A 13614-nucleotide genomic window follows, 5' to 3' on the forward strand; every position below is an offset into this window, starting at 1 on the left:
GAAAAAATACCGACAATGCGAGGTCCATTAATCTTGCGGGTCCCGGTCTCTTTCTGGTCCCGGCGCAGACCTGCGAGCGTTCAGACATCGCTTTGCACTCACGACCTGCTACGACTTGGCGAGGCCGCTCTACCTCTCCGTCCTTCTCTTTCTCGCGGCAGCTGCCTCTCCCCGTCTCCCTCGCTCCCAGCTTTCTCGCCATTTTCCCGCCCAGGGATAAGTCTCGACTCGCATTAGTGTGCGGACTCGTGCCGCTCGTTCCGGGACAATTAGTCCCCTGGACGTAAGTGGGTCACAGCGAGGGGGTTGGCAGCCCTTTTCGGACAATGCGGAGCCATCTTGGTGTATGCAAACTGCCTCTAAACGTCAAGGGCGGAAGGCGCCAAGTGGTAATTGCCGGGGTCACGGATGGGAGGTCGACCTTAACCTCGTTGCCTCCTCCACACCCGGTAATCACCAGGGTCGTCTGCCGGGAGCATCCTCTTGCCACCACGTGGACCCGAAGACACCTTCAAGCGGAACCAAAGCCGAGTCCTTTCGACTGAATTTTTCTGTTGCCTTTATAGGTCTCCCCCGAGTAATCTCCCTCGAAGAAGGACTTCCAACAGTTTTTTAGAATATTTCCATCACGAGAAGCATCGATGTCTCCGGGACGCTGATCCGGTACCCTGAAGATGAGATCCTTCTACGTGGTTCTATCCATTGATTCCTTATGAACAGTTCCAATTAGATGTAATTACTTAATACCACAATGGACCATCCGATTCCAGGACTTGGCTCGATTTTTCAAAATATTTCTTTCCGGGGGATTCTCGATATCTACCCTGAAGATGAGGTGATCCTACATGCTCCTGTCCTCTAATTCTTGACGAAGAGCGGTTGCAATCGTCTAATGGTACAATGGGGACCCTGATTCCAGGATTCGGCAGGATCATCCGACCTTGTTTGGCGAACCACCTCTGCAGATCGGGATGCTGCGAGCTCCGGATCCGGGGAGGGTCCCTAGAGATGGACCTCGCGGGTCCCTCCCCTCTTCGGGGTGGCGGGTCAATGCGATCTCGTGACTCAGCACCGAGATCGTCTCCTGGGACTCATCTTTTCCGCCTTAGAAGCCGCGCCGCTGACAATCGACTCGGCAGGACCGCAGGGAAATATTTGGGAGTTTGCACCGACGCGCACAGAGGAGCCCGACCTATCTGTGAATATCGACCGGCTGAGCGATCGCTCCCTGAAGAGCTCCCGATCGAGATTCGATTGGCGTGTCGATTGCTTTCGAAATGTTTTGACTAGACCCGCCGGTACGAAGGAGCGGACACGAATCGTTCCTCGATCGATCATCCCTCCTGGCAGCGAACGACGTCCTCGGCGCCAATATAAACTTCTCGGGGAATTGATTCCATTAAAGACCAATAATCATCGTTTATCCGCACACGTTGACGCGATAGGCCGGAATTAACTCCGCGGCCACGAATCTGAGAAATGGAGGCCCGACAAAAAGTCCTGTACCCTACTAAGTGATTCCATGGACGATCGATAATCGACCTGGCGAAGATCGGAGATAATGCAGGATCGTTTCGTCACCTCGGATAAAGTATTCTCCTGGAACTCTGGGATTTATCTCCTCTTTTGCCAGCTCCATCGACAGAGGTGGCGGGAAGTGCCCTGTCGGCCAGACCATTCCCAGCTCCCAGTTCATTAAAACGCCGGATTCGCGAATCGGCACTTTCAAGTTCCCACCCAAACCCCCAACGATCGAGTTCCGACTGGATTACTTAATAAACCGGCGAAAGAGATGAATCGCGACGGTTCCTCCGCCCCCGCGACCTTTTTCGAGCACGTTATTAAAACTTTACTAATGGGCAATAATATCGTATCGCGGCTCGCAGATTGATATTAAATTGCGAACCGGTCCACTCGGCTCATTTATCATTATCACAGGGCGCGGCCGCTAGCCGTGGAAATTCTTCGATTGCGAATTTACGAGATGAATTCGCGAAGAGGAAACTTTCCCATAATACTAGAACATGAAATAGTGAAAAAAAATCCCAAATATAAAATTATCAAAGCAAATACTCGAAGAGTAGTTTCGCCACTTATAGTCGACTCTGGGTGGTAAGAAATTGCCAAAATTCGAAAATTTCATTCCCCGACTCGGGGCCATTGGGGGAGGGAATTTCGTGGTTTTCGGAGTTTACCTCGTAATATATCGAGAATCTAGGATCCGAAATAAGTTGGTAAGTTCCGCTCAGAGGACGGCTCCAGAGATCGGGGCAGAGGGTCCTGTCGTGCCGGGGTGACCGGGGAGCCGGCAAAGTTGGCTGTGGGAGTAAAAGGGGGTGTCATGCCGGCGTACCGGGAGAAGTGATTGATCGTGTTTCGCCGGAAGAGAAGAGAAACGAAGAGAGCAAAAGAGAGCGACCAGGGGGTGGCGGAAGGGGCGGAGGGGGAGGGGGAGGGGGGGAACTCCGGGAGCACTAGGATGATAGAGACGAGGAGAGGTTGGTCCGCAAAACGAAGAGAGAACATCCCCCGGCCGCCCTTACCTCGCCGTCACCTACACCCTTCATCCCCTGGACTTGGCCAGATTCCACTCAAACGGCGCCTCGCTCTTCGGGGACCTCGCCGGACAAAAGAGAAATAGACAAATATGGCGGCCGAGTCCGGATGCGAGGAGGCGCGAAAAACCTACCCCGTTGGAACAAAAACCAGGTGACGCGCTCTCAGCCCTCCCGAATTGGCTCTCTCCGGGTCTCCTCCCGATCGTGTCGAGGGCCGCCGAGGGGGATGAAGATCGAGAAGGGGATGACGAGGGTGGAGTCCGGCTCCGTCTTTTCCTCCCGGCTCTCGGATGCGGAAATAACCCCTGAAGACGTCACCGCAGACCCTCCTCGCCCCGAACTGCAGGGGCGAAACTTTCTTCCGCGTTCGCCGATGGAATCGTTATAAATTGCGGCAAGAAGGGTGGCGAAGGATCCTGGGGACTGTTTTGGAGGAAAGAGGAATGGATGATGGCTGAAACTCGATGGGGGTGAATTAAAAGACGAGAAGGACGCGAATTAAATATCGGGAGGTCCTCTTCGAGGTGAGTTAATGGGTGTTATCCGAGCAATGGGGATGAACAAGAAGGGAAATGACACTTTCTGTCGCTTTTTCGATCCCGGAGATTTTTCATCCAAGATCTTGACGAAATCGTTATAAATCGTGGATGCGCCTCGGGCGAAAAATAAATATACAAATATGGCCGCCGAGTGCGGGGGATGAATGAGTCCTGACTTAGCTTGCAAAAATTGTTCCTCGAAAGATAAAAACCGGAAAAGGCGTTCTCGGCTCTTCCGAATTGGCTGTCGAGGTCTTCCGATCTGTCCGGGCGCGTCGGGGGAGGAACACCGAGACGGGGATGACGAGGGTGGAGACCTCGGCTCCATCTTCCCGTCGGATCTCGGTTTCCGGATATAACGAAAGGACTCCTCGAGACGTCCCCACATCCCTCTTTCTCTCGACCGCGAGCGGAGGAAGCGGAACTTTTCCCCACGTTCGCGGACGGAATCGTTATAAATTGTTGCTACCAGAGTAGAGGGTCGAAAAAACTTGAAGACACTAAAGAATCGCTCAGACCTCCGGCCATTTACGAGGTTCCTCTTCAACGTGCGTACGCGCAATCTTGCTTCCTGAATTAATATATTTTTAATTGTTCGGCAGAGATTTCATTTCCAAAACCAAGTGCTGTATAATAGGAGACGCGTGAACGATAACTTCGTCCTTCTACCCTGAGACAAAAAGATGTCATTAAACCTAACAAGTGTTTCGTTAATTCAAAGAGTAATTATTTGACTAGAATGGATTGGAGGTGACGTTTCTTCGAAATAATGACAATTTATTTGAATCCGTTTGAGCCAAATCCTGACTCTTGGATTAACAAAATATTTCTTTGGCCCTTCTTTGGCTCAATGAATTTTTTTTTTTTCTCAGGGTGGGTATTAGGGTAATAATTGTAGCAAGGATAAGAAGCCCCCGCTTAATTCCACACGGCTTGCTGCGTCACAGGACTAATGCGAGGCCAAGAGAGTTCCGGATTAATCGATCGCTCCTGCAGCCCGGAAAAATGGCCCCCGAAGGAGGCTTGTTTGCTTAACTCGTGTCCTCTTGTAATTCCCGGCTATCGGCGCAAAGGAAAAACTTTATTGTATTACTGTGTCACAATAATCCAGGGTGAGTGTGCTCTTTGCGTAATGACGCTGCGTTTCGTGCCCCTCGGCTCGCCATAGGCGGACCGTACTCGCCGGGGCGCGAAAAGATGAAGGAACACCTCTCGAAAGTTAACGACCACGATCTACATTATTTTTAATAACACGCAACAACATACCCGACCCCAAATAAAAGCGCAAAAAAACATCTCAAAAACCGCAAAAATGGACCCTGAAAATCAACATCTCCCACCGTGCGAGACTCAATATTTCAATATACCCTTACATGTTATATTGCCCCAGGTCACGATTATCCTTTCGAAACATCACGGAGAAATTCAAGATGAAAATTATAAGAATGTCACAATTATCCTTCCGCAACGTCTCGAAGATAATTCAAGAGGAAATGTAGAAAAATGGGAATTCTCAGCGCACCAAGCCACGTATTGATTACCAGGGTACCCAAATAACAATAATGGTAAAAGAAAATTCGCCCGCGAGTTTACCGAATAACCTAACGTAACACCATGCATATCCTCCTCGGTATTCCTCGTTGCTGCGTTAAGCAATCCTTATTCCGGCATCGCGTTTCCCCCGCGGAAGGAGCCAGCCCCTCAAGGATGCCGGGTCCTTTGTCTCGAGGCGTCTCGGTTGGTCCCGAGTGCCGAAACCGCGTCGAGGGGGCAAAGGGGGCGGGCAGAGGAGAGTCGTAGGAGTGGGCTCGCTCCAGAATCCAGGATCCAGAAACCCTGATCCAGGCTCCGGGCTCGCAGGGGTTGGCCTCGCGCTGGTCCCGGCTGGTGGGGGTTCCGGGGCGTGGGGGAACGGTGTCGGTAGCGGCGGAGCCGTCGGCGCGGCGCGCCGGGAGGGAGCGCGATCCAAACGGAGTGGCCAGACGAGTTCGTGCCTTCGGCCCCGAGAGCTCGGTCCGCGTCTCGGTCCCGCACGTTCCGACTCCTATCGCGCCACGAGCCCGAGAAACCGCGGGAAGTGCGTCCAAGAGGTCGAGTGTCATCGAGGGGGCCAGGTGCGGTGCGTCGCGGGGGGTCTGGAGCCCGGAGAACGTCGATACTCGACATGTCTCGATGATCGGCCTACCTCGGTACAGCGAGAGACAATCGCGGCATCACCGGGAAGACCCGGTTCCTCGGGAGTCGTCGGGGTGGGCGGTCGAGTGGAACTCGAAAGGGTCGGGTGCGAGCGGGGAACTCTAACGCGGAGTTCCGGGCGAGTGCTGGGTTCCGGTAGTTGGCGCACCTGCCGCGGCGGTCCCGCGGCGCCAGCGGTCCGCCGGCCATCCATCATGGACGCGGCCGCGGGCCGGCTCTGATTGGCCAGCCGCGGTCACGTGGCATGGTAATTGGGCACCAGTGGGCGGGAACCGCAGCTCGGTCGGTCGTGGTCGAAGGAGCCCTCGCGTCGGGCAGGAAGACGGGCTGAGGTCCCACCGGGCTCGGCGGCCCTGGGGGAGAGTCGAGGCTAGGACGCGACCGGCAGACCAGGAAGGACGGCGGGAAGAGTCGACTCCTGGACGCGCCCGGGGAGGCGGAGCGATGCGAGGGGCCGCGTAGGGCGCGACCTCCCTACCGCCAAGGGATCGCCCTGGGTGCACCTCGGCTCACCTAGGTAGAGAGACGAGGCAGCATGAGCTCCTTCCTGATGAACCCTGCGTCCGCAGGTGGCGGGTACCACCAGCAGCACCAGCAACCTTCGGCTGCTCACCACCTGGCCGCCGCTTCCGTCGTCGTGGACCCGAAATTTCCCCCCACCGAGGAGTACAGTCAGAGCAACTACATCCCCTCGACGGGCGCCGACTTCTTCGGGGGAGGGCATCACCTCAATCATCCACAGTCCCATCAGCTGCAGTACGGCTACCATCAGCACCACCACCAGGCGGCGTCCACCCCGTACGGGGCTACGTCCGCGGTGCAGCTCAACGGCGGCTATCCAGGGTACGGGGGCTACTACGGACCCCATCATCCCCATCACCAGGTACACGCGGTGCACCATGCCACCCTGCATCCTCATCACCACGCGGTCGGAGCTCTCGCCATGCCTCCCGAGGCCCAGCAGCCTCCTCTCGCGTGTCCACCCTCGATGCACCCCCAACAGCAGCCTCAGCCACCTCCGACCACCACCCCCAGTGTGCTGGGATCTACCGCCCTCTCTCCCTCGATCGGGCCCAGCCATGTGCAGCAACCCGAGCATCAGCACCAGCCCCAACATCAGCAGCATCCGCCGCCGCCACCCCAGCAACCGCAACAACACGAAAACGTCTGCAGCCCCGCTGGCTCCGGTTCCCTGCACCGGGATAACTCCCCGGATCTGCAGCAGCAACAGCCCTCCCAACACTCTCAGCATCTTCAGGCTGCTCCCCAGCAGCAGCAAACGCATCTGGAGGATGGCTCCGACCAGGACGACATGGAGGATGATCAGATGATGGACGGGTCTCCTGGCATGATGGAAGAGGATGAAGATGACGAGGAGAACGGGGATCGTGTCATCTACCCATGGATGAAGAAGATTCACGTTGCCGGTGTTGGTAAGTTGACAAGGAGCTGCGGTACTTTTGAGAACTGATGGTACTTGATGGACGTACTCGTTAGACCGATGATTGCACGATCTTGGCGATCGGAGAACCTGGGACTCGATGGGGTTCCGCGGTTTCCAGGGTCCTGGGCGTGGTTGGCTATCCTTTACGTTACATGGAGAAATGGAACTGGCTCCGATGTTTGCACCACTCCTTGATCAAACTAATTGATGACCAATGAACTGCAAGGCTATCTTCTAAGCGACCAGTTTTCAGACCAGATGTTTGGTGATCCCAGATGACCATGTCGGCCACTTATTGGATCTCAATACCGCTTGAATTTAATGCTTAAGAGATTGTACGCTCGATTGGAGTCAAGTTGAATCTCCTCGAGCAATCGTTATCCTTGCGACATTGGATCGTGGACCCATTGTTCTCGTGGGTCCGTTGGATGGCCCTAAAGCCTTGTCTTTACCGATAAACCCGTTAATACTAGGTACGGATAGAAATACAAATCGACAATCCGCTGGCTTTGAACTCCTGACTCGTTGTAGAATCGCGGTGAAAGGGAAAAGGAAACCCACAGTTGCGACTCGCGATCCGGTCGAAGTTCCGTCGGCAAACTGTGAGCTGGGACCAACTGGCTGCCGATTACGATTGTATCGGCAGATTGGAGCAACGTTTGACGCAAGGTGGAGGGAAAAAAAGACCGCTCGGGAGATAGAAAGACCATGGGACGCTTCTGGGAATCACGCTGGATGGGTGACGGATAGGTACTTCATGACGAATGGTGAGCTCCGGTCCTTGAGCCTGGAACCTGCCGACGCTCCTTGGAGATAAATGAGGGTTTCCATTGTCGGAGTACCAAACACCTTACATGTCGAATTCCACGGAGTGCCTCGTCCTAGGACGGATCTGCTTGGGGATTGGAAAGACATATGAGTGCCCGAAACCTTCGGTGCACTTTGTCCTCACCTGCCTGGCGCAGGTCCCGAATTGGATACGAGTTATCCTTCATTCGATTCCTTCGGAATACCAATAATTTAATTGTGTCTTCTTCAAAATCAACGTGCATACATGTGCATGAGATCCAAAGAAAAATAAGTTACCAGGGAATCGATGGCTGGATTACTTGGTATGGGGGTTGGTTGTCTCTTCTAGTCCTGGTGAGGATCAGACTGGATGTTTCTCCTATGATCGGACGTATGGTGATCCGTTCTCAGGATCTTTAGATGTTACTTCTTGTTCTCAAGCATTGTGTAGATTCGGGATAGGACTTGACACTCGTGAACTCTTTGGGTGCTGGGTATTCAGCGCGGAATTCCTTCGAAATTGGACATTTTCGTGGGAATCGATGGCTGCCGGAACGCGGTAACTTTGATTAGAGCTCGTGGTTGGTCCAGGGTCCTGGGTCGGAGGAACCCTACCATGCCGAACATGGTTCGGGCCACGGTATGCACGTCCGCTGGACCGCCGCAATCTCCCCTCTGGATGTCGACGCCAACCGGAGGTGGACGCCGGAGGAGGGACGGCCAGTGGTCAGCTTTGGAATGGAATGCGTCTGCACGGATTCTAAACTATACTCGGCAAGACGCTTCGACGGGATTCACCAGGACCACCAGGAATCCCGTCTGGTTGCCAGTCGACCGACGCGATGCCTAGACCCGACAATGGGTTAGCGATTCGACGCCAGCTCGATGTCCCTCTGGTACCCATGGGTTACCGTTTTACTTACACCGTAATGAACACTTAAACGATCGCTCGTTATCAAAAATGGTTTCAATTCCTAAGCGAAATCAAGAGTACCGAGATATCATTGACCGGAAGAGCATTGAAATGGATCTTCTTCATAGTCCCAACCCTATTCCGCTTCAAGCCGCACAATTGTGGCGTCATCCGCCGTCCTGATCTACTCTTGACCTCGAACTCCACTCGCATTTGACCATTCCAATTAAACAATCAAGGGACCCGGCCAGTGGCTTAGAATTCGGTCTCGCTTCTGGCTCTCGGAATGCCAACCACCGGGGAAGTTTTTTCACCGGTTGTTCCTAGATGCGCTGTGCGAGTATTTAACGCGGCTGATAAAGCCTATACGGGAGACCGAGCAAACCGCACGACTGGTAAACCGATCGGCCTTGAAACTGGTCTACTGGCATATACCGAGCTGCTATTGCATACATTTCGAGACAGCCAACCGTGGATTTTTGCCGCATGCGTGCCCGGACGTAGGTTCTTTGTTTTTGCTGGTGACGAGGTAGAAAGAGCGCTGAACACGCGCCGGGCAACGTTGTCGAAGCGATACCTTCTTGTCGGGGAACAGAATGAAAATCGAGAATATAACCGACGCAAAAACGTGCGTTTCCATGTCTGCCGAGCGAGGAGTAAAAGAAGGTTATGGAGGTAATCGGAATTAATTGAAAGGGTGGAGGGAACCTCCAGGGATAAAGGCGAGGCGCCGTTCCCACGGTCTTACCTGTATTAATGGAAAGAAAATGGAGAACACGTGTTTTCATTTTCACGGGGACGCGTGTTTGAGCTGTATAGAGATTTAGACCGATTTCTGCGGTTTCTTCGATGGCCTAGTCTTGACTACGAAGGGAAACGAACGCGCGCAGAAGTGGCTAAAGAAGAGGGCGAAGCATACCACGCCGGTGATCTCATTATCTCGGTCAATTTTTTTACCATTTTTTCATACTCACTCGGCGGTCATTGTTGGCGGGCACGAGTTTAGCAATCTTTTGTATCCCGGAGTTACACGTGCGGATGTGGCGACACGTGGATCGCGGGAATCGAATCGCTCCGGTTCGCGGGGATAAAAAAAAATGATGGGCGATCGTGATTTTACGCGGATAGAGAGACGAACCGGCGCTCACGCGCAAGTCGATCGCCGATTACAACTCTCGTACAAAGGCCGCGTACCGAGACTTTGGCTCGAGTGGCAAGTAGAAAATGATGTAATTGCTTTTTTCCCAGACGGCCGCGCGTTCTGCCGAGAAAAAAAAACTAGTCGAGATGCGTTACGGTGTTAATCATCAGAGACACTTTCCGCGCCACTTCGGAAAAAGCAGACCGATTAATTTTTCGAGTTAAGACGAGGAAATCTATGAAATCGAGTGAATTCGGGGAAAAGATCCGAGGCTAGGTGTGATTTTATTGTAAGACTCGATTTTATAGAGTGCGCAGGGTCTGAGTAAATTTCCATGCATTTTCATCCGCCGTCTGCGTTATTATGTATCTCGTACGTCGTAGATGCCTAGAGACTCCTCTTAGAGGTAGGGAAGTCTTGCTTCGTCAGGGTATAAGATATGTCATCTTTCTGTCCAGCAAACGGCTCGTACCAGCCGGGGATGGAGCCGAAACGACAGAGGACGGCGTACACGAGGCACCAGATCCTGGAGCTGGAGAAGGAGTTCCATTACAACCGGTACTTGACGAGGCGAAGACGCATCGAGATCGCGCATACGCTGGTGCTCTCGGAGCGGCAAATCAAGATCTGGTTCCAGAACCGGCGGATGAAGTGGAAGAAGGACAACAAGCTGCCCAACACGAAGAACGTCCGGCGGAAAAACGCGAACGGCCAGTCGACGCCGGCGAAGCCGCCGAAGGGTGGAGGATCGAGGGCCAAGTCGGGGAACAATTCGGGGAACAACAACAATCAACGCAAGAACAACAATTCGCCGTCCAGCGGGATGGAGAGCAGCCTGGACGGCAGTGTCGGGCTGGACCTGGGAGAGGTGCACGTCGGTGCTGGGATCGCTCATCAGCATCCGACGCATCCCAGCTTCCAGGGTCATCCGCATCCCCTGGGTCATCTTCAGGCCCAGCTGAGCCATCTACACGTAGGAGGCATGATGGAAGGAGCCACCGGTCCCCTGGGCCACATGGCCTCTGGCAGCATCAGTCCTCTGGCTCCTGCGACGAGTCCTCCAGGACTCTCCGCTCCCGTGGTGCCTCCACCGGCAGTGAAGTCCGACTACGGTCTCACGGCCCTGTAACACCAACATGGACCCGCTTCACCCGGAGCCACTCCGCAGAACTTCTTCCCCTCGCAGCTTCCTTGTCGCCTGGACGTCGCTATTCACGACCTGGGGTGACGAGGACCCGGGACTCGCGAGGGAGTGTGGAACTCAAGAGACTCTGGACCAACGTCCGAGCGTCTGAGCTTAAATCAAACTAGAACCCGTCTCCGAAAGCGTCCCAAATCGCGTCTTCGAGGTTTCCATCGAGACCTCTGGAACGAGATCGTCGGACTCCGTGCCGGGGCTGGACCCGGACCACCCTCTCCAAGATTTCGCGCCTCTTCCAGTCGGACGATCCTCGTGGAGCTGCACGACGGTGCTCTTCGGGGTTGCTCTTGGAAGACCAACTTCCTCCAAATCGTGGACGCTTCTCGCGTCTTCGCGTTGGACCGCCATTGGAAATTGTGGTACTTGGAGTCGCGATTCTGGAGCGGAAATACCCGAAGATGTCGCTGACGGGTCGCGGTGTGCTCTTGAGCTTCGGTTAAAAGTTCGAGTAGGTTCAGCGGCGACCTTCTACCTCCAGCACGAGGTAGCCTCTCGAGGTGGGTCGGTTTATTCTTTACATTATAATCAAATTCTCGAGTCGTAACTCATAACCGAATAATTGTTAATTATCGTTTACGTGCCATTAGGTAGGTGGTAATGCGTTTCGCTTGTGGAAGTCATTGTTGCCGGAGTACTCGGAACCTCTCGTTACATGAATTACTCGATGTTTTCCGAATTCCGATGCCGTTACTCTCGGACGTGGCGGTTTCCGTTCGAGAGGTGTTCTTTGTGGCGGCCGGCAGGAATTAAGCCGCGATTATGGTCCCCTTATCGGCCATGTGTCGGGTTTAAATGTCGATTCCATGGAAAATGACCGTGGATGGTACTCGCTCCTGCCATGTAAATACGTCCTGGGAGGTGCGCGTGTATATAATTGTAAAGAAAATACCGCCGTAGGACATACGAGTCGTAGTGTTTTACGTTGGTTACGTTTCTGTATGTAAGTGTGTGATTTCTAATGCGATAAGTCCGTAATTCTCGATTTTGAGTCGCCGCCGAGGGAGAGTCTAGGATAATCACCGAGCCTCGTCGAATGCCCGGAGAAAGGTGTCCACTTTTTACGTTTCCTTTAGTAAGAAGAGGAGGCATTAATGTAGGGTAGACATTGACGCGAATTAACAAGGTACGAATCACTTATGGCAGGTTAATTGCTACGCCTCTCGCCGTTTCTTCCGAATCACTTCTACGCGCAATCAATTTATTTCAAAGGTCGGAGTCATTTATCACCCCGCTTTTCTCGGAAGACACACCGTCCACTTGCTGGGAAAAATCTTGGTCGATCGTTCGCTAACCACGTGCGCTTTAAATACCTTTGTATCGGCGAATCGATAATAATTCCTACAAATTATTTAAATGATTCCTCTTTTTACCCTCGGACTCAATTTACCCAGTGACCGACACACTGGAGAACTTTTTTCCCGTAAATTCTCAGGTCGGATAATTTTTATGATTTATATTCAGCGCCAGTTTGAGATGGTTAAGATTTTAATAAAAGTAACAGTGTAGACAATGGCGGACAGAATTCCGAGCCTCGTCTTAAGGCATTTTGTAAATACGATCTGGAAAGTGTACATCTATTTTTATCGAGTGAAGGCATAAAGAATGACCAATACGATTAGGGTATCTACGTTGTTTCGATGACACACCGACTGTATTATTAAGAGAGTAGAAATCAAACGATTCATGCACAGAGTCGCTGTGACGATATACCAAAACAATACTAACTATACAAAGTAGCCCGTAAGCGGACAGTATAATTAGAGAGAGGTCAATCCTAGGCGAGAGTTAGATTAATTATTAGCGCCGGTAACGAATAGGTGTAACGACGACACTTCACGTATATGTATATAGCCTGTATCATAAAGATACACAGCCGGACACGCGACAGTGCTTGTGTTTATATTGACTATAAAGATGACCGATCGTACAGTAAATACATTACTAAATAAATGTTTCGTAATTTACGACGACGCCATCTTTTCCAGCCCCCTCATCCCTATTAATTTCCGAATGAGAAGCCAACGGAAAAATCGAAACGTTTGAAATAACCCAAGTACTCGAAACTCACAATTTCGGCAGATTTCAAACCAACACTTATAAAAACCTAAAAAGTACGATCTATTGATCTTCTTAAAAAAAAAAAAAAAAATGTATCCGTTTCTTTAAGGTGATAAGAATATTCCTCGGTATTCCAGGGGTGTCTGGCCTTATCGCAACCCCAGGCGCTGTCAACCGAAGAGATGAACCTAACCTCAACTCGCGCGACGCCTAAAAACTCCGAAACTGGAATTAAAACCCTTATCCCTCCATCCTTTCCAACCCTAATTCAAATTGCGATTCCCTCCTACAAATTCCCCGTCAAGATTATTTAATAGTTACAAAACGCTTAAATAAATCGACAGTAATCCCGCCGCATTGTCACCAAATTAACCTCATCGCGACCCACTGTATCAAGTAGGAAAAAAATGACTCTGCCACAGCCAACCCTAACCTCTAAAGATCCCCGTAAAAATAAAATTTCTAATCGTTAGATTCAATTGCATAAAAATGAATGTCCCGTTAACGAGTACGAGCGATTCGTAATGATGTAGGTTTATGAGAAACCAGATAATTGCCAACCGGTGGGTTCACCCAATTTTCAAAATGCAAATTCAGTATCCACGCTCCTATCACTTGGCGTTATCGCGACCACGGGGCGGCGTCGCGCCGCGCGACGCCTCTCGTGCGGTCGTGGGTCGTGCGTACGTGCGTACGAGTGCGTGTGTGTCATGGCCGCGTGCGAGCTCGGCGGCTCCGCAAGAGGGTGGCTCCGGCCGAGCGAATGGGAGTCCGC

General features: G+C 52.4%; 1 protein-coding gene across 1 annotated transcript; it reads left to right on the forward strand.

Annotated features, from left to right (window-relative positions):
• Positions 1-5828: 5828 nt before the first annotated feature.
• On the forward strand, positions 5829-10709 carry LOC105697531 (homeobox protein Hox-A4). The gene is made up of 2 exons (XM_012420898.1): positions 5829-6726; positions 10039-10709. The coding sequence occupies exons 1-2, from the start codon at positions 5829-5831 to the stop codon at positions 10707-10709; spliced, it is 1569 nt and encodes a 522-aa protein (XP_012276321.1).
• Positions 10710-13614: the final 2905 nt, after the last annotated feature.

The sequence above is a fragment of the Orussus abietinus genome, unplaced genomic scaffold (assembly GCF_000612105.2).
Source record: "Orussus abietinus isolate OABI.00-Male unplaced genomic scaffold, Oabi_2.0 scaffold25, whole genome shotgun sequence".
Taxonomy (NCBI): domain Eukaryota; kingdom Metazoa; phylum Arthropoda; class Insecta; order Hymenoptera; family Orussidae; genus Orussus; species Orussus abietinus.